The sequence below is a fragment of the Anthonomus grandis genome, chromosome 7 (assembly GCF_022605725.1).
Source record: "Anthonomus grandis grandis chromosome 7, icAntGran1.3, whole genome shotgun sequence".
Lineage (NCBI taxonomy): Eukaryota > Metazoa > Arthropoda > Insecta > Coleoptera > Curculionidae > Anthonomus > Anthonomus grandis.
Genome location: NC_065552.1, coordinates 36,197,500 through 36,220,108, shown reverse-complemented (window position 1 = coordinate 36,220,108; position 22,609 = coordinate 36,197,500). Strand labels below are relative to the sequence as shown.

Genomic DNA, 22,609 nt, shown 5'->3' with positions numbered 1-22,609 from the left:
GAAGATACGAGCTCGGGTCAATTGAGGCAAAGTCGCGCAGCAATTTGGTGCTCATTAAACCGCTCTCTTGAGATTTCGAAAATTCCAAATATTCGTGTTGTCGTCAGACTTTTGATTTAGTGGACTGTATTAAGTTTTTGAGATAGATTGAGATTTAATATGGTTCTTCGTTTTTTCAAGGAATGTTCGAACGCACATTAGTGATGCATAATGGCTTACCTTACTTCGTTGAAGTCGGGCTTGGTAGCGCTACCAGTTCATCGTTCCTTCCTTATCAGGCACTCACACTTTAGGTAAAGTTTAATTTAAGTCTTTATTATAAGTTTAATCTAATTCGTTAAATAATTACTGCAGGAAAATCACCAGCGGTCAATATGTATAAGGCTGTTAGCGGTTAGCTGTTTTACAAAACCTACTTGCAAGTGTGTGTAGGTACTACTGCGTACTTCCTTCCAATTTTTGGCAATGCATTTGGCCTGCATTGCGCAAGGTCAGTAAGGTTACAAGCCCGCAAAACAATTTGCGTATTTTCGCGGAAAAATGTATTTTAAATAAAATAGTTAGTTATTAAAGAACCATCTTATGATTTCCCAATTTAAACATCCAGAAAAAATAATAAAAAAAAAATAAAAATATTCAATATTAATTAATCTTGGATTGATATCCAACAATTCGCGATTTCATTTTTATTTTTTTACGACTCTATTTGAATAGATATAGCAAAATAAATTTCTCATTTTCATTGCTACATTCTCGATTTTACAAAATAGTGTCGTCCTATTAAAAATATATTTTTGGCCTTTGTCTTTAATATAAATTTTTTGAATAAGTCCGATACATCGTTGGTTTAGGAACATAAGGGGCTTTTAAAATCTGTATTAAAAAAATCCAGGGCCGTATTTAAAAAAACAAACTTGATGATGGCAGCTCAAATACGAAACGTCGGTTTAAAAATCTAACGTCAGCATTTTAGAAAATAGAAAAAGTAGCACTGAGAATGAGTAATTTATTTTGTTATATCTATTCAAATAGAGTTGTAAAAAAATAAAAATCGCGAATACTCGGTTTTTTCCAAATATCTTTGGAAGTATTTGGAATTTTTAAAATTTCAAGAGGGCGTTTTAATGAGTATCAAATTGCGCAATTTTGCCTCAATTAAACCGACCTCGTATCTCTTCTAGTTTACAAGATCCCAATGGTGAGGCTCGAATTTCGGACACTCTGTATAAAAAAAAAACTGAAAAATACTTCAATTTTAAAACTCATAATTTTTTTAAAACTCACTTTCCTCAGAACTAACTATTTTGAGATACGTCTAATTGAATTGATAGGGACGAATTCTGCTAAGCTTTGAAAAGGTCTGTTAGACCATCTTTAGAGCCGCTCTAATTTAATAATTCACGGCAAAAATAATTTTATCGTCAACTCACAGAGGTCGAACTAAAAAAGAGAAAAATCCCCCAAAACGTTCCCTGAGTGGCCGCGACGAACGCACGCGCCTTGTCAACAAAAACAAATGAATAATTCGCGGAGCACGTGAGTGCTGGAACAGTCGCACGCGACATTCTCGAGGGGGGTGATCCTGGCGCCCTGCGATTCATGACTTACGCGCATTTTAGAGAAAAAATGTTTTTGTTTTATACAAATGTAAAATAATAGTTTTCTTTTATTTAATAAATGCAAATTCTAATAATATCAAGTGAAAAAATTATTATTTAAGGAATTATTAAAAAATTCAATAATATAAAAATGCAATAAATTTGTTATAAAAAAAAACGAAACTTTCATCTTTGAAGCATACATAAAATATAATTTAATTATTTTCTTTTATATATTATTATGTTCTTTTATCACATGTCTACTTTGTTTTAAGTCCCGGTATAATGTCAATACACGAAGATCTATATCTTAATAAATCGGGCACAACAAAAAAAAGTGTTTATCAGCAACAAGCTACAGGTGAGAAACATGTACTTTTTTACCCGACGTCTCCTAATCCATCAGTGGCCTCCGCAGATAGAAAAAATTGGTGTCAGGCGAGCTCATCATTAAATAATGTAAGTCCATGTATTTTAGAAAAAATAGTTTATTAAATAGACTTAAAAAGTAATACATTTATAGCACTTCGTAAACACTTAAAAATATATTTTTAATAAGTGACAGATTTCTTATTACAAATTTATATTAAAAAATGCACAGTTTACAATAAACGTAGGCAACAATAAACTAGTATTTAAAAATATATATTTTTTTTTTAAATAACAATGTTAATAACAGAATTGGTAAAAAGAAATAGGTAGAGCAGCGATATCAGGCCGTTACTTTTTATTATTTCCATAAATGGCCTCAAAAATTTCTATGAAAGAAATAACGTTAAAATTAGCATATGATACTATTTTTGTAACATCCCTTGGTACTCCTTTTCAAGACGAAAGACATATGATACTATCTAATAATTGGGTTGTTAAAATTAATAAGTTTTAAATAAATGAAAGACTTAGAAGGTACTTTTTAAACCTCAAAGATCTACGTTGAACATACCAGAACATATAAATATCCAAAATTATCCAATCCAAGCATTATATTAGATCATACCTTAATCTGCGACCAACATGTAAACTTTATTGCTGGAAGACTTTACACATTTATTTATATGTGCAAATTGTTTCAAAATATGTAAACAGTTAAACTACAAAAATTATACACTTGCGTGCATAGAAATCGGCCCACTGTAAACTTTTGATTTTAAATATATTTTTTTTAAAATTATACATCAGATCAAAAAAAGAAATATGCTGTTTGAAAGACAATTTAATATCCTTTAATATGAGTATAAATTTATGAAAACTTATTTGAACATCCTATCTTTAACATAGTGAAATTAATGAACTAAGAAAATTATGCTTTTTTATTATTAACATAAATAGGGTTATTGACAATTTAAAATTTAACACTTAATTATTTAATAATGGGTATGACCTCCTCTTGCCCTAATAACATCTCTCATACGATTTGGAATAGATCTAATCAAGTTTGCTATTGTTTCTTGTGGGATGTTTAGCCACTCTTCTTTTACTGCAACAATAAGCTCTGGGATCGAGTTTGGGGTACGAAGTCTAGCTCGAATTCTTCGTTTTAGCTCATCCCATAAATGTTCGATTGGATTTTGGTCAGGACTGAATGCTGGCCACTCCATAACCCGAAAACCGACTTCTGCAATGTAATCTTGCATGATTCTTGCGGTGTGCGGCCTTGTGTTGTCATGCATAAAGGTAAATTCATCTCCAATGTAGTCGACGTAAGGTACCACATGAATTGCTAAAATCTCCTCGATATACCTAGCAGCCGTTAAATCTCTTCTTCCGCGAACACGGTCGCCCCTACGAATGAACTGAAGGTCGGTTCGTGCTTCTATAGAAATTGCACCCCAGATCATGCAGGAACCACCTCCATAAGCACTTCGCTCTTCAAAGCAGCAATCTGCAAATCGCTCTCTTGGTCTTCGGTACACTTTCCTTCTTCGGTCGCTACCATGGAAGCATATTCTGGACTCATCTGAGAACAGAACAGATCCCCATTGTTCCAACGTCCAATTCAGATAATCCCTTGCAAAACGCAGGCGTGCTTGCCGATGAACTGGAGTAAGTTTTGAACAAATCGCAGGTGTTTTAGGGGTCAGGTTATTTTTCTGCGGTCTTCGTCTCACTGTCCACTGACTAATAGGCACTCCTCGCACCTCACGGAGCTGTCGTTGCACTTGAACGGGATTAAGGTGAAGATTTCTTAATATTGTTGACATAATAAAGCGGTCATCACGAGCGGTTGTAAATCGTTTCCTACCTGTTCCAGGTCGCCTATGAAAGGATTTAGTTTCCTCATAACGTTGGCACACTCTTCGAACCGCTGCGCGAGTCGTATCCAATTGTCTAGCAACAGCTCGCTGACTAAGTCCATTTTCGATTAAAGCAATAACTTGGGCGGCTTTTTGGGGTGTAGTGTGCATTAAATTAACACACTTGAACACTATTGAGGATATAAAAAACGAATAATATGCAAATTTCAGTTGCAAACGCAATAATTTTATTATTTGACAAATTGGTTATATTCGTTACAATCATCACATAAACATAGTTCATTTGTTTACCGGATGCTACGCATATAAATGATAAGCTTTCTTGATAAATTTCTACTCACATTAAAGGATATTAAATTATCTTTCAAACAGCATATTTCTTTTTTTGATCTGATGCATAATTTAAAAAAAAAATATATTTAAAGTCAAAAGTTTACAGTGGGCCGATTTCTATGCACGCAAGTTTAAATTATGCAAATTTTGAATTACATATAAGACAGGGCATTATGATGTATGAACAGTGTAGGGACATAGGTAGATTACTTATTATCATAAAAAGAAAAATTGGAAAGATATTAAAGCTTAATTTTAGGGAGTCCTGTCAGGGAAAATTTAAAGAATAAAAACAAAGTATATAGATTTCAACTTTGTTAGACTGTGATAAAAATACATACCATATATGCCATATATATCCAATAATGGTTGTTGTATTTTTAAACAAAGATTTTTTTAATGCTTGCAAGCCACAAAATGCATATTCTGCAAGAACATAAAACAATACATATCCCAAACACATACTTACTATGGATATAAAGGAGTCATATTACAGCTGTATCCAATTTTACAGTAGTCTACCAGTAAGCATTAAAATATTGCCAAACGTAATATTTATTGTTGAAGAACGAAATATTTAGACTCCTGCTAAACATTGAACCGTACAATGTTCATGAGTATTTTGAAAAATTAAATAAATGGTAGTTTTTCTATAAAAGATGTCCCACATTAAAATTGATACAAGCGAATATCTTGGTGGTTTGTTGAGCGATATGGTTCATTTTTGGTAAGAGGCTCTATGGCTATAAAAAGCACATTTTGCCCAGCTCATAGATAGCTTAGCCTAGATACCTCATAGACGTACTTACATTTTAATGGGGCTTGATATTTTTCGATTTAAAAGTACACTACCTTTAGGACACTATTTCTTTCAAATCTGTTAAATTATATTGAATCCTCCTTATCCAAGATACTTAAATTCTAATTTTGATAACTATTCATCGTTATGTCTAGTCAGGGGTTTGTCATTAAAATAAAAGGTTTTTATTTTTTTTAAGTTCGTACATACTTACGATGCCACTAATATACAGGGTGTCCCGAAATTACATCGCAATATTTTACCAGCCGCATCTTTGTCTAAAAATAAGACAAAAAGTCCATATACAATATGGTTCAAAAGTGCATCGTTTTTAAGTTACAGGGTGTTTTATGAATCATGTTATATCCGGAACGCCTAGTTGTAATCTTTTGAAATTTTCAACATTTACTATTGGTTTTATTAAAACCTGATATTGCAACCATTTTTGCCAAAATGTATACAGGGTCGTGTAAAATAAGTGGTCGATAAAGTTTAAATTGTTAAAACTTTTTTTCTAGCAACTCCGTGTTAATTTTGGTATTAGAATTGAAAAGAACAAACATTTCTACATAAAAAAGGTGCTCTTGTCTAATTTCGATAGGAGCTTCCGTTTTCGAAAAAATCAATTATTAATAAATCATGAATTGGTATTTCAAAAAGTAACTACAAATAACATCTTGTAAAATAATAGTTGGCTGTGTTTGTTGACAATTAGTTTATTTGTTAAATTTTGTTTAACGTTTTGTTGACACTTCACATTTTTTAAATTTGCTTTGGCAAAGTAAATTAGTTCTTTTTTGTGATTCATTTTTTCAAAAATTATGGATAGATTTGCAAATCAAGAGTTAGCTGACATGCATTTTGTTTATGGTTTGTGTAATGGCAGTTCTTTAGCGGCTGTTCGTGAATATCGCCGAAGATTTCCCCTAAGACATGTTCCAAATCGTCAAGTTTTTATAAACACTCACCGAAATTTATGCAATAACGGAAATTTTCGAAGAGCTCGTGGCAAGGCAGATTACAAAAAGATTATAATTTAGAAAATGTTAACATTGAGAAAAAGTGGGTTTCAAAAACTCCTGCAACTGGTTAGGTTATAAGTAGGAATATAAACGTTGGGATATCTTGCATTTGTGAGTCTCCTTCACTGCGATCTTCAATAAATTATCTGGATCGTCGTTGTGTTTTCTTCCATTGGTTATCATTACCGTTTTCTGAACTTTCGTTCGGCCTACCCTCCAACTACTGAATTTCTTTAATTTTATTATAGATAAAAGTAAACTTTAGTAACTGCTGCATTAACAGATCTTGCATTAATTTAGAGCAGAGGTTCAAAGGTCGATTTCAATGCCAAACAGATGGGCAGAACTTGTTGCAGTGTTGCCAACATGAAATAATTACTTTTTTGATTTTGGTTAATTATCTCACATTTATCTTCCAGGAGTTTAATGTTCTTATACAATAAAACTTCCTTTTCCCTTAGATCAGTAATTACTTCACCACATTTAATGCACATGAGGTGTGGTATTGCCATTCACTTGTGACGCACTTTGCAAAGGAATTTGTAACCGCTTCTTGACAATATTTGCATCGTGTATTGGAGCCAGTTTTATCAACGTCCTCATCCACCATGCTTACGCATGCGCATCTTATGTAATTAATACTGGTTTGCAAAGTGAGTTTGTAATGCTGTTTCCCTTAATTTTAATTTCACATGATTGACTACTTCAATTGAAATGTACTTAAATTAGGTAAGTTGTTGGTATGTATGTAAATAAAACTCTAATAAAATTACTGACTTTTAAATATAAAGTAATACATGATGTAAAATGTAAATAATTAAGAGATACTTCTGGTTTCCTAACTATTATCCTTTTTAAAGCCAAACTTCTTATAAAAATCCCATAAATTTCTCTAAGGTTAATATTAGTTTAAATTAGTAAGAAACGAGGCTTCAAAGCGTGTAAACGAACAGAGTACGGAAAATTTTTCCCTGGTTCGCGTAAAGAAAAATTTCAAAAATCGCCTTATTATTTACGTGCACTTGTTAAGATAAGAAACACTGGTTTGATTTATGAAGACCGTGCGGGGTAGGTTTCCCCTCGTAAATCTACTCTAAGAGACTTTAATGAGACGTTCGGTTGTGGTAATCAGAGATGGGACGTGAGTGTTTATTTTAGCCTTTGAAACTTCCCTAATAAATCCAGATGGCTCTGCAAATATTTCATATAATGCTCGCACTTTATTAAGTATAAATTAAATTATAAAAAGTGATTATAAGAGTCAACAACAAAAAAAAATTAGTACCATCCAAATGGTTAAACTTTATTTTTTTTAGTTAGGTAGGTTTTTATCTCACCAAAATGCGATTTTAGAAAATTATTCTGTTATGTTCTTATATTAAAGGAGCCACACAACTTAAGGGTAGTTCAATAAGAACGCAAGATTTGAATTACGCGCCATGTTTGACACTCATAATGTCACGTAATTATGACCTGGCAGATCAAAAGCTGACAGATGGGAGTTGGAGTAACTATGTAGCTTTACAAGGCAGAAAAATGCATCCTGATTGTCACAAATTATTATCAAAATGATGAAGGTTACATTGCCACTATTCGTACAAGGCGTCCAATATTTGGTCGATATAATGTTGCTAGTCCATCTATTGTGAAAAGAATAATTGAAAAATTCAAAAGTACTGGTTTGGTTAGTGATGTGAATAACACAAAAAGGAGCTCGTAGAGGTCGTTTAGAACAAAACATCCGCCAAAGGCCATAGACATCAATTCGTCATCCGGAACAGGCACTCTTTATTGAATTTTCACTAAAGACTTACTGCTGCATGCCTACAAAATCCAACTGACTTAATAATTTGTGCCAGCAGACCATAAACAGCGAAGAGAATTCACCAATAGGATCCTTGAGTAACCTGCTAATTTTGCAAACAAAATCATCCTCAGTGATTGCATTTTCGGCTTAAAAAATCCACGAATGGTGAAAAAAGCATACATCAGCAACGTGTCACTCATAGAGTAATTAAAAGTATAAGAGGGGTTTAATCCCATAGTAACAAGTAGGCACCATCTTTACCCTAAACTTGATTGCAGCACCACGGATGCGGCCTAACCGAACTAAAATAATTGACATTTGTCACAGTCGGTAAAATAGTCTACTGTAATACCGATCTGTCATAGAAATGACAGGCGTGCTATTCAAAATTTTAGAATGGCGCGAATTTAAAATTATTGACCCATTAAATCAATTTTTAACAGCGTAAAGGCTGTGAATCTCGATCACAAACTCTATTAATTATGAAATAGTGCAAGTGTATTAATTTAATTTTTGAAGAGGCTAAGAGTGATAATGTATGTAATTTAAGTTTATTTTTTACATTTTTTAATTGAATTCGTTAGTTTTTTGACATTAAATTCATCAAATTTGCTTTTAAGCTGTTAAGTTAATGCATTAAGGCCCTTCAAAAAAATAAATTGTTAATAAAGCACTTTTTCATTGATTTTTAGAGAATGTGAAAGAGATTTTACAGCCTAATACGCTATCAAAAAAAGATTTAATGTAAGTTAATATTTTAGAGATTTATGTATAATATATTAAGTCCTATTTTGAGAATTAAATGCTTGATACTAACAATGTTAATTTCACTGTTATCAACAAATTAACGAGGGTAGGGGTAGAATTAAAGTCAATTGTAAAGTAAGTTAATAATTTATTGTCTTAAAAGGGATCCTGATACAATTTGTTTTTGTGCTGCTTTAGCACAACACTGTCCATGGTATGTATTTTGCTTTTTCTACATTTTGAGGATATGATACAAAAATTACAATTTATCAAATTTATAAATTAATTATTTATAGACATAAGAACTATATTTCTCAAAAATATGCCCTAAAAATTTTACGTTTACTACAAAAATGTTAAGGGAGTGGTAATATATAAAAACCAACCCTGTAATTAAAATATTCTTTATGGAGAGTATGATATTAAAAATTAGTTGACACTGAAGTATACCCTAAATTCTAGATGTCATCGGTCCTTTTCCTTAAATATTCAAGGAGAATCCTTGGATTTTACTCCCATCTTATCAAGGTGAGGTACCTTTTTCAGTAATGACCTGGTAGAATGGAAGTTGTTTTACTTATTATGCTTTTGGTACTTCCTAGCAGCAAAGCATTGATGATACCTTTCGTCAGACCTAGTAAAAAGTGGTTTAGCATAATTATATTCATTCTGAACATTATATTGAGATTGCTGGATTATGATAGCAGGTAATAAAGTCAATGTATCTTCCCAAGGTACTTGTGCCTCAACCAGTATTGGGGCATTTTGAATAATACTTGGGCCAGCAATTGGGAGACCACACTTTCTTAAATGAGTATGTATAGTACTAGTAAATGAAATATCATCAAAATGGTCTTGACATAAATAACACCTTGTTGAGGTTGGGCTTAAACCAAGTATTTTAAACTATTCGGACCTCCTAATAATGTCACTTTCAGGAAATTTAAAGCAAATTTTATTTTTGTATGAATCCTCAATAGGCCAATATTATGTATTAGAACAAGTTCCTGGTGATGACATTATTAGGGCAGTTTTAAAATGGTAAACAACGATTTTAGGTTACCTACAACATGGTGAGAACTATTTGATAAAAAAAATTGCACTCACCCTATCCTAGGGATCTGAAACCACACAATAAAACAACAAAAAAGCTTCTATATAATGAAATTACACTTTAATCACTTTAAGCTACATTTTTAACTATTTTTTGTTGAGAAAAAAATAAAACGACACACCCAATGAACGCCAAAATAAAAAGGAATAAGCAATGGCGACGATCGATGATGCGAAGGTGGGTGGTGGACTGGTGGCAAGGAACGAAAGAAAATCGATAATCTAATGACAATTATGACAGAAGTTGACCCTCTAGAAGTTAACCGAACTAAATTTTTAGGTTAAGTTTTAGAACTTGATGATGACGTTAGGCTACCTTTCGAACACTCTTTCTATATTCATTTCTCTATGGCGTCACTGTATGCTGTGCGTTATGGTTTAGAGAAATAATTGAACCTTTTTTTCAAAAACAAAGAAGATAATTCAGTATCGATGAATGACGAACGTTATTGTACTAGGATAATACAAATTCTTGTGCCTCATTTGGAAGCTATTGATTTTGACGATATGTGGCTTCAGCAAGACGGTGCCACCTGTTATACCATCTTTTGACAGCCATTTACGGGTTTACTCCTTCTCCTGTCATTTCCAGATTTGTTGACCAGAATCCTTCACACTCTTGCGATTTAACGTTTTTAGACTTTTGGCTGTGAAATTTTCTGAAGAGCTGTGAAGAATGTTTATGGGAATAAGCCTGCAACCACCGAAACATTGAAAGCCGAAATTAGACGCTTTATCAATGTTATAACACTACATGTATACTGAAAGAACTCGTCCATTATCTCAAAGAGACCTACGTAACTAGAGAAAAAAAAAATTGAAAACTCCTTGAACTTGAAAAGTCTCAGTCTCAAAATGTCTTGCTAGATGATCTGCTAAGTACTCTACAGTACTTAGCAGGTCATCTAGCTATAAGGTCTGATGATGCTTTATTAGCGAAACATGTCACCTGATTAATTAAAAACATCGACATTTTGAGACTGATACTTGGAGTTTTCTTTTTCTTTTTTTTTTCTCTCATGTATCCAATAACGTAATTGAAAATTTCTTTAAAAGGGTATGCATAAGCCAGCAAAGCCCTGAGTTGAACATTTACAATTATTTATTACGGTACCTTTGGACTCGAACTTATGGACAATACGTTTCATAGTTGAAATGGACGGAATGAGCTTGGTGAGGAAATAAACTGAAAACATTTCAGATACTGCTCTAAAACTGTTTCCCGCATAATGCCACTTAATTATGGCTATTTTTTCGTCGATTAAATAATTCATACTTGTTTTCAAATTTCGACTGTCACTGATTTATTGACACTTTTCCTCACGTCAGTGACAATATTCTTTTTACTGGTGCTCGTTTGGTTTTACCTGAACCGAAAATTTGCTAATTTTGCAATTATTCACTTATTCAAATTTTTTGAAACTTTGTACGAGGGTTTTCCAGATTGGTCTCTTTAAAAAGTTATCCTACATTTTTTCTGTAAAATGTACAGGGAAGCCAATAATCGACCCCCTTAAAATTTACATGAGATTCTTCCTATGTTCCGCTCGGCGACGCACCACCCGGTATATTTAAATAAAAAATATTTAAATAGTTTGCTATAGAAAACTATGTTTTAATAATAATTATGGAAATCTTGCGCTTCTTTATAGGTGACCCAAAGGAACTTATTATAACCGCAGATGAAAAAGTTTGATATATATTTAGTTACGTATTTTTCTGGGTTTCGCGTCTTTATTTTAAAGTATTTTAATTTAATATTTAGGATCATATTTAATTTATTTATTTGACTTGCATCCATATAGATAAGATCCTTATTGCCAGATGCAATTATTATTCTTTTTATAGGTACAAAATATCCATAAATCTCTGTCAAGGCAATTTGAAATTAATAGAAAACGTATATTATTAAAAAAAATTAATTTAAAAATGTCTTTGATTGAATGTCTTCCGAAGAATCAAATAAATGCAAAGAAGATAAGTGATTTTATTTATTAAATTTCATTTTATTTAACTTAATAACGGTGGTAGTAGATTCAAGTATCGAAATGTAAGTTCAATCAAAATTGAATAGGTATTTCAGTTGATGTTTTTAAAATCTTATATACGAAAGTTGTTAAATGATGCTTTTACCTGTTTTTTTCTTGTTTAAATGGAAAATTTGTTTATAAAAGCTGTAATGTGATCTTCATTTTTTATTTTCATTGATTGAACAAAAAGCCCTTCAGATCTAATTAAACGGTTTTTTAAATAAAAAATAACTATATAAACTAAAAATAAAACTTATACAATCAAGTTATTTTGCTAAAAACGTCAAAAACCCAGTACATTGGTTAAGCCAATCCCATCTAAATAAATTTTATAATACGTTTTATTTAACGAAACATTAATAAAATGCCATTTATTATTTAGATCAAATCCATTCGATAATAATTTATTTGCATTAAATATCAATTTCTCTTTTTTTTTACGCAAACAAAATATCTAAATAAAATGCACTTAGTAGAGAAACATAAAACGTATAAATATGTAAATACATTTGTTTTTCCATTTCATCTAAATGCATTTTCGAAGAATTTATCTGATGTTTATTTTAATTATTTTATATGATTTTTATCTGTGTTGCATTTTATACAATTTTTTTTGGTTACGTAATTTTTAGCTTTGGTGCAACTCAATATATGATAAATTTAAGACAAAAAAATAAGATAGGTTTATCTGATATTGTATATTCTAAAACAACAATAACAATAACTGTTTTCGATCCATTAAATTTACCTAAGAATAAGAAACAATTAACCAACTTACATTTTTACATACTCTTGTTATCAACAAATAATAATCGGTTAAAATTTGATAGATACAGCAAATACATAAATACTTTTCCTTATATTAATTACTGTTACTTATTAATTCTTCATTTGTTGGAAATCTTGGTTTTTTGAATACTTCCTTTCTCTCCAATGTTGGTTTAATTATCAAATTTTTTCTCAGTGCTCTGTGATCGCTACGTTGACTTAAAACAGTGACATCTCAACATATTTTACTACAGTTTGAGAACCTTTAGTCAATTTCATATTTTACTTTATTATCTGGCATTGTTATGTCCATTTTCTATGTGGAGGCTTTGTATAAAAGGGTATTAAGGCAATATAGGTCTTCGAGGTTTAAAAAATTATTAGCATATCGCCTCTATTATTTTTGACTCGCAATCTCAAATTTCCAATGAGTTTCTCATGTTTATTACAGTCTCCCATAACAACTGTGTAATATATCTTCTCCTGTTTGCTTGCGAGTCATATGTTTTCCTATAACTGTCTACCTCAAAGTCGTCTGCTGGACTTCTTGCAACGTTGGTTTGAATTTTTTTAGGATATATTATGTACGAGCAGAACACAGATACTCACTTTACACAGGGAATTGCACGCTTAGATACCTAGTAACCAAATTATGCCAGCAAATAATTTAAACATGAATTTCTTAGCATGCCCCATATAGGGTAAAATGATGATGATTGTTCGCAGACAACACTTCTTTACACACTTCACACAAAGACACGATCATTCACGACTACTAAATATATTTATTTTTACTGTATTAAATTACGCGCCAGTATTCTGAACTAAGAAATTACTATTATCGGCGATGCGGTTCCTAATATACTCGGTTGGTTTCTCGATGTTTACAATATTTGAAAATTTCTCTATGATTAGGCTACGTTGTCAAATTTTAAATATTTTCTTATTAATTATTTGTTCTAACATCTTCTTTAAAATGTTTATATTTGTTATATCCTGTACCCAGTATATTTCTATTTTAAATAAAATAAAGAGCATGGCTCAAAGATTAATAAAAAGAATCAACCCAGTACAGTACATAGTCTTAGTTGCTTGAAAACGCATATTTGATTAAAACGAATCCTGTAATCCGGTTCTATACATTCTACCAAGCAAGATCCGTTCGTTAGTCTCCAGAAACTGAAACCGTGCGTTATACGAAATATAATTCGTTTAATACAAAAAGCCAGCAGCGATACTTAACGCGGATTTTCCCAGTATATGGGAGGACGCGATGAGGGCAAGTGATAGTGCATACGAAATAGAGATTTTAATTGAAAATCCGTGTTTGTAGTTCGCCGCACACTGCACATCGATGCAAAAACCTGCCATTGATGCCTAAAATGTTCGCGACGCTGTGGCACACCAATGCTTTTTATCAAGTGAGCTTTGAATATATTTGTGGAGGTTGCGGGGTCAGAATTATTTGGCAATATTTATTATTTGAGTTTTTTTCTTTAAATTAATTAATTAATTTAAAAAAAGACGGGCAAGTTGAAAAGTTGTCTTTAGTGCTTAAAATTTTCATATTGTTACGGATTTCTCTTGGGTTCGATAAATAAGCACACTTGGAACACTAAAAACTAAATTTTTATTCACTAGTTCACTTACAATTACAACTATAAACATAGACTGAATACGAATCAAGCAATCGAATCCCTATATATATCCAATAACATTCTTCAATTTTAAATTTAGCAGAGTGTTCTTTAAATATAAATATAAATGATTATATATCGATTAGAATAATTCGGCCAAGACAGGGTCGTATTAAGGCAACTTTGTAGCAATACGCCTGTCTTAAATCTGGGGCGATCAGATTAGCCTGATCTACATAATAACTTAAGGTCTATCTAAATAAACCACCTTCATCTTTGCCTTAAGGCTACGCCGGATTCTATAGACTACATCATTAATTCTCTACTACCGCATACGAACCTTCCCAGGATGGCATCAGCTTTGGTGATGTCCCTTTCTTGCTTTGAAGGTTCGAAAGCCATACTTTGTCATTTTGCTGAAATCCTGAGCAGTTATTTCAATTCAACTGCCTGAAAGAAGGTATATATTTATTCCAGCCAGTTGAATACACAAAATGATTTAGAATTAACAGAAGGATGCTTCAGCTGCCTAGAAACTTAGAAAAATGCCATTAATGATTTAAAAAAGTTGCAAAAAAAGTATTTTTTTATTTTGACTTCATTTTTCTCTATGAAAATGTCAAAAAATATCAGTTGCATAAAAAGTAGTCAAAAATAGATTCAAATCGTTCAAAAATAACTGGGAATAATTAAGAAAAAAAATTCGACTGCCTACAAATCTTAAATGATTCTTTCAACTATTTAAGAAATATGGGGTTTTTGAGGTCGTATCGAGTCTTCATCCAGATGCTTGAACCGTTAATCGTTCTCTGACGAATTTGTGAACATCGTGTAGTTTCATTTTGACCTCCACTGTGACTTCCTCATTGCTTGAGGTACCAAACACCAAGTCACATGTTAAACGAAGTTCTCTGCCGAACAAAACTGGATTAACACCATCCAGTTGTATGTAAAACATTAGCAAGTAGACATCCCAATCCTTTTGATGCTCATCCATTACCTTGGAAAGATGTTCTTCTATTGTTACTGTGAACAATCTCAGACAGTTGAATTACTAAAGTTAATCAGATCTTATAAGAATTGTTTTGTAATAGATTAATCTTGTGCTTCTTGCATTATTCTACTTATATTATTTTTTATTGTAAATATATATTTTTTTATTTACTTACTCTTACTCTTTTTCGGGCTGCTTTCCTTAAATAATAAATATAGTACAAATATAGACAAATACCATGTTAATGAAAATAAGCCCGCTTTAAAAAAACTATAAATACATATCTGAATAATTTTTTTTCCAGGGATGAACTTAATATTAATCAGTGTAAAAACTGCATCCAATTTGCTTATTTAACTATCTTGCTAACTTTAGTAAAGAGTAGTCCCAACTTAAATTAATTCTCCCTAAACGTATATCCTTCTTTCCTTTTTATCAACCCTGATCTTCGAATCTACGCTACTGCTTGAGCCACTTCTATCGATTTCGGAAACTAAATCTAAAACGGCACTGAAGAGTAAAGTGAAACAGAGAACCAGCCAAACCTAAGTCTAAATTTGCCGCAGATTTACAATTCAAATGCTGATAAACGGAAACTCTTATGATAGACCGAATTAATATTTATTACGGACTTAATGAACGCTCTGCCGCTTTCTCTGTTTGTAATAAATTTGTTATTACATCGTCTTACTGGGCTAATAAATAATATCAAAAACTGAGTTAGTGTCTTGAAAAATATAGCCATAGAACAAATTTAAAGTAGGAAAATTTTGAATTTCCCGCCTTTAGCTATAACCGCATATTATGTGTTGACAGTTATTACGTTTTGTTAGGTTCGCATGAGTGATGCGAATTGACAAGTGGAGATTATTACGACATGACTCGATTATGGCGAAACGTATATGAAATTATGAATTTATAACTTATAAGTAAATAATTTATATATTTATTTAACCGAATGTAAAGGCCATTTTAAGTGCAGGTGTGGGATAAGACAAAATCTAATAGTCAAGCAAAGATGGTATCATAGATAAAGGCAGCGCAAGAGACGTTCCCAGAATAGAAGACGATTTTGAAAATTACATAACACAAAATTTACCCAATCAAGGTATTAGTGAGATTGGTAGGCATTTGCGATAAATAACATAATTCAGGCTACTGTTTGCGCTATTATATCGTCTGAGCACGTCAGAGAGCAAATAGTATTCCATTGTCATAATCAATTTTCGAATGTTGAATTTGGAGATTTGTTGCCTGAATTTGCTGGTTCTGGCCAAGACAGAAATTTGTCCAGAACACTTATGATGTGTCCGTAACACGTTGAGCCTCGCGTGCCCACCGGTGGGCATTTGGATTTTACTTCCAGGGACCAAATTTTTATTCTGGATATTTTTTTGCAATTTATGTTGTTTGTGGATCAATACTCTGTCGACTTTTGGCTGTTTTTGTACATTTTTTTGCAGTGACCCACGGGTGGGCACGTGGTCCCAGAATGCTATTTTACATTTTTTGGACCGAATGCCCACCCGTGGACACTAGCTTTAATGTGTTTTTTGTTATAGTTGAGTTAAGCAAATATAGCTAAGAAATATCTATCGGATTAAGAATTGGCAAAGGAGCTGGAGAATCTGTCCGACGATGAGTCAAGAGATATAATAGAAGACGAAATTACCGGATTTTCAGATGATTCGCTCGTAGATAAAGATTTTATTCTTGTTGAAAGTAATAGTTCAGATAATTCTGCCATATTATTATCCGAAGACGAAGATCTAGACGATAACGTACTTTTAGCGACTTTAACTACTAAGCAAATATGGGATCACGTTCAAGGAGACCGACTGTCTTTTAGTGAAAGCCCTCAGAATGTTGGTGTTATTCCAGCTGTTAGTGCAGACTTTGCAGGGAAAGAACCAACTGAATTCTTTACTTATTTTATCGACGATGAGATGATTAATCTATTTGTGACTGAAACCAATAGGTTTGCTTCACAGCGAGTTGCTGCGGCAACAGCAGATCCAAACCGGAAGGCCAAGGTGCCGAAATAGGTGGATACCAATCCCGTGACAATGCGAAAATTTTTTTGGCATTATATTATGAATGGGCCTTCTTCCAATGTTTCAGTTACGGGATTATTGATCAACCAAATCGTTGTACCAAAATCGCATACCCACAATTATGAGTAGAAACAAATTTAAAGATATTTTGGGCATGTTCCATGTAAGTGATAATGAGAAGGACAGACTCTCTGATGACCGACTTTACAAAATATCCGAATTTCTTGACATGCTGCAAAAGAAATTTAAGTCCTCCTATATGCCCGAAAAAGATATTTGTATCGACGAAAGTAACGTCCCGTTTCAATTTCAGACAATATATACCCAATAACCGACACCGCTACGGTATAAAGCTTTTCAAGTTGTGTGTATCTGGAGGATACACCTGGGATTTCAAAGTATATACCGGCAGAGAAAAATCAAGTGAATTTGCAGCTTCTGAAGGTAGTCATGGAATTGATGGAAGGTCTTTTGGACAGTGGCGGCACACTTTACACTGACAACTGGTACACGAGCGTATCGTTATCCAAAAGATTGATTGACCGAAAAACGCATTTAGTTGGTACAATTAGAGCAAACCGCAAAGGTAATCCTCAGGAAGTAATAAAGGAAAAAGGAAGGAAATAAGAGAGAGGTCATCATGCTAAGCACCAAACATGATGATTCTACTGTTACTTTAGCAAAGAAAGGAAAGGAAGTTATTAAACTAAAAGTAATTGTTGACTATAATCAGGGCAAGGCCTTTATAGACTAGTCGGATCAAATGTCAGCATACGCGCCTTTTCTAAGGCGAACTTCAAAATGGTATTAACGCCTAGTGTTTCATCTCATTACTGCTACAACAATAGTAAACGCGTTACATTTTTACAATAAAATAAACAAGAAAAAAATCAGCATCACCACTTTCAAAGAAGAGGTAGTTTCAGGTCTCATTGAAAACGACGAAAAACTTAATACTGTTTCTCGTCCTTCCACGTCAAGAACGCAACGCTGCACGTTGAAGGAAGTGGAAGGCCAAAAACGAGTTACTCGAAAGAGATGCACTAAATGCTACAGAACCATGTCAATGGCTTACAATGGTACGCCCGAAAAAATGCGAAAAAGGTCAATACAATTTGTGTACCGTGTAATAATCCCTTTTGTATTACTTGCTTCCAAAAACATTTGGCTTAAAACTTTAGTGTCAGTTGTGGCAGTGTTTATTTCGTCAAACGTTAGGTCGTTTTAGTAGGTTTTATTATATTTAGATTAGTCATTTTTATGGTATTTTAAGTTTTGGTTACATAAGAAAACGACTGTTTTTTTATGACAATTTATTTTTAAGTTTTAAGAGTATTTTTTCTGTTTTAAGGTAATATAACATGGTATATTAACTTAAATGTTGTTTTTTTCTACTCTTATAAACTAAATACCTAAACTATCCAAACTGCCCAACCCAATATATTTTTTGGCTCATCCTGGGACCAGAACGTCGTTTGGTATAGGTAGAATTAATGTAATCCATGCTCACGGGTGAGCACGCCGTCCCTGAATAAGCTCAATGTGTTTTAAGTCATGATTTTTATTGCTGTTGGCAAATTCATGGGTCAAGCAAAGTTCTGGTTTTACTCGAAAAATGATTAAGTGACTATGCGATGGATGCGAGCATGCTCACGATATTGCCGAGAATACCAGCTGTTGTTCGTCATTCCGAAATGACACATGTGGGCACATTGCACGACATCTCTGGACACCCGTTGAAAGTTAACGATCCTTCCCGAATCATTGTCAGCCGAGTATATAAGATCGTGTTTAATAATGTAATAAATCACTTGATTATTTTTGTGCATCAAGTGAATTAATTCACACCTTAACGAATGGCTTAAAACGCTCCAATACTACCAAGCTAAAAAAGAACTATGCTATAAGCATGATTTTTTTTATTAGGAATGACGTTAATTTTTGTTTTATCTGCTAAAAAAAAATCACACATTTTATATGACGATAAATTCTACGGAAAAAAACTTCCTTTAGACAGTTAATTGGTTAACGGTTTTTTATAAAATGAACTTTAAGTCTTCACAGCCATTACGACTAATAATTCAAATGCAATATCATTTCCTGGCGCTTTCCGCCGCTATCCTATAAATCCCAAGTCATATAATGTTAGGCGAAAGTTCATTTAAACTGCAACAAACCCGCTAACACACGTACTTACAATCAATTACCATCTCGTGAGACGAAGGCGCACGAAATCCCCGCCATAATTCATTCCACGAACGTATATTACACACACATTCTATCCAGGAAGTCAGAAATGATGTTTCTGAATATGAATTCTTACACTTAGATGGGATTCGACTTATCTGCACAAAACAATCATTTGGTGGTATCTGGTTTGCCTAGCCGTCTGTTATACGTCAAGTTTAACATTTTTGTAATTTAGTTTATCTCTAGTCCAAATATTTTAAATCTTAGGACTTTTTAATTAGTTTTCATTATATCTTTAGGGATATGTTTATATGGTAGTGTTTTACTATCTAATCAACGGAAGAGAAAATATACTCAGTCTAAGTCAAAGTCGTCAAAAAATTATATTTTAGTCAATAACGGTACACGATGTTGTAAATATATTATATTTCATATTTTTATTTATGTTAGTCTGTAGTTTTTGTATTTAGATGAGGTTTGATGAGGCCCTAATGCGGCGAAACGCGTAACCCTTTTAACAGACGCTTGATTTGTGAGACTTTGACTTTGAGTATACTTTCTCTTCCTTTGGTCATATATCTATGTCTTTTTGAGAATAATGATTATTTTGAATTTTACTATCTAGTTTTTTAATTTCGACTAATACCACAATGTGTTGGTTGATTACTGCTTCTATATGATGCGCTGTCAAATGATAACCAGTGATGGGCGTCGACGCGTCGACTTTGATTGTCGACCTCGACACGTCAACTATGTCAACAATGTCAACAATGTCAACAATGTCGACAATGGAGATCTAGGTTAGGTTTAATGTTTATTTTTATTAGATCCTGTCCTCTCAGAAGTGTAAGGGGTTCTGTATCCCGTCTCCTCTGTGTAAATCGATGAGAGAAATTATATTTTAATTGATTTATTTCATTAAGTGACATAAAATGAGTGGAAGAAAGTGCAACAAGAACTTTCAAGAACTTAAATTTGATTTGATAAAAGAAAATGGGAAATATTCAGCAAAGTGTAGATTCTGTGATAATATTATTAAAAATATCGGCGCTAGAAGATTACAAGCTCACAGGTACGAGGGTTGTCTTTTAAGTTTTGCATATGCAGCTGGAATAAAACAAAAAATAACTTTTAACGACTTTATTGTTTTTCAAAGTATTCTCCACGAAATTTAAAGCACTTTTGCATGCGCTCAAACCAGTTGTCAAAGCTGTTATTCCACTCGTTTGTGGGTACTGTCAAAATTGCATTTTTAAAGGCGTTAACTGCTTCCTCTGGCGTCTGAAACCTCTGACCACGCAGTTCATTCTTGATTTTTGGAAAAGTATAGAAATCGTTGGGACTTAGGTCGGGACTGTACGGAGGATGATCCAATAATTCGACGTTTTTATAAGTTAAAAATTCAATAGTTTTCCGGGCTGTGTGCGAACTTGCATTGTCTTGGTGGAGGATGATTCGTCGTTGTGGGTTCGCTATTCGAAGCTCAGCGATGACTTTCGGCAAACAAATGGTAATGTACCAATCAGCAGTAACAGTTCGTTGATTCTCCAGAGGAATTGTTGCAACATGACCTGCTTTTGAGACAAATGTTGCAACCATCTTTTTGGGTACACTTCGAGAACGAATGACTTTTGTTGGCTTTTCTTCATCTTGAAATACCTATACAGACGACTGACGTTTATTTTCAGGTTCATATGAGTAAATCCATGATTCATCACCACTGACAATGCTGTACACATTTTTAGAGTTTCCTGCCTCAAAGCGGTCTAGAGTTGTTTGACACCACATCACACTAGCTTCTTTCTGTTCTTCAGTTAACAGATGCGGTATCCAGCGGGAAACTAATTTTCTTACCCGTAATTCTTCATGCAAAATTTTTTGAATTGAGGTCTTTGAAATCGCCAATGAAGCCTCAATCTCACGATATGTCACATGTCGATCTTCCGTGATAAGCATACGCACAGCATCGATGTTTTCTTGGGTGACAGCCGTTGTTGGTGCACGTGACCTTGGATCGTCGCTAAGACTAACCCGTCCACGCTTGAATTCTGCATACCAACGAGAAACTGTCGACTGATGTGGTGCTTCATTACCGAAAACAGAAATCAACTCAGCACAGCATTCTTGTTGAGATAATTGCCTTCGAAAATTGTAAAAAATGATGGCCCGAAAATGTTCTCTGTTTAATTCCATGGTATGCGCAATTTGCTACCTTTAAAAATTTACTGTAGCTGTAAAACTATATGTATCGCACTGACGTTTTGAATTTAAGAAAAGTAAAGTTTGAGGTTAAGTTTGACTAATGACATTTGATTAGTGACGCCCTCTATGTTTCTATATGCAAAACTTAAAAGACATCCCTCGTAATTACAGTACATTTATAATTCCCATCCTTCCCGTGCACTATAAAATTTTAAAATTTGGTTTTTTACATAATATCTTATAATAGAGGTAAGCTACATAAGATTTTTATTTTATAGCTTCTTTTTTCTTTTATGCTCTCCTCCTCTTACTTCCTTGTAAAACTTTTCAGAAATTGCACAATAGAAATATTTATTAAAATAATAAATACATAAAAAAATAGATTTTATTCACTCCTTCTACATCTTGTAAAATGGTATAGTAAATTGATTCTTTCCCCAATATTTTTATAACCAATTAATTATTTTAATCTTTAAAAAAACTTTAATAAATCGGTAAATCAAAATGCCCAACTTTTGATTAAGCATAAATTTAGGCGTGGGTATAAATACTGTAAAACAAAAAATACAACTAATATCCAAAGTTTAGGCTGTGAAGAACTCTTTCACTACAGTGATGGAAAGGTGAACAAACTCGAGTTGTGCAAGTTAAAGTGAAAAAATAACGCCTAACTTAGAAAATGAATGCAGGGCATCCGTGAGATTAAACTACTAAAAAGGATCATAAAGTAAATAGAGAAAAAATAAAAGGTATTGGAGAACAATAACCGTTTGCTAAAAGAATATCATTAATTTTTGAAAAATTCAATTGCATTAAGGAATGGATCAGTGATGCCGGCTAAATTCCATACATTCCAAATAATATTCTATTTTCATGAAAGTACAAACAAAGATATGACCCTGGCAATAAATAACGTACGAAATCCAAGATGAGTAGCTCATCTTTGACAACCAATTCAAGGATAACAAGAAACTCCCAAAGTGTGAAACATCCGAATAGCATAGTGGATTCGGTGAAAATAAAAGCGACAATGAGTTTTCTGCATTTGGAAGTAGAGGCT

The 22,609-nt window shown here is 32.9% G+C and overlaps 1 protein-coding gene across 1 annotated transcript in view; it reads left to right on the top strand.

The window, feature by feature from the left end:
• The first annotated feature begins 1,609 nt into the window (after positions 1-1,609).
• The window catches only part of LOC126738141 (delta-sarcoglycan), a 263,842-nt gene continuing 242,842 nt past the window's right edge, over positions 1,610-22,609 (top strand). The window contains exon 1 of the mRNA XM_050443317.1: positions 1,610-2,057. Within this exon, the coding sequence (XP_050299274.1) occupies positions 1,884-2,057 (174 nt within the window). The 5' untranslated portion in view covers positions 1,610-1,883. The remainder of the gene's footprint in view (positions 2,058-22,609) is intronic.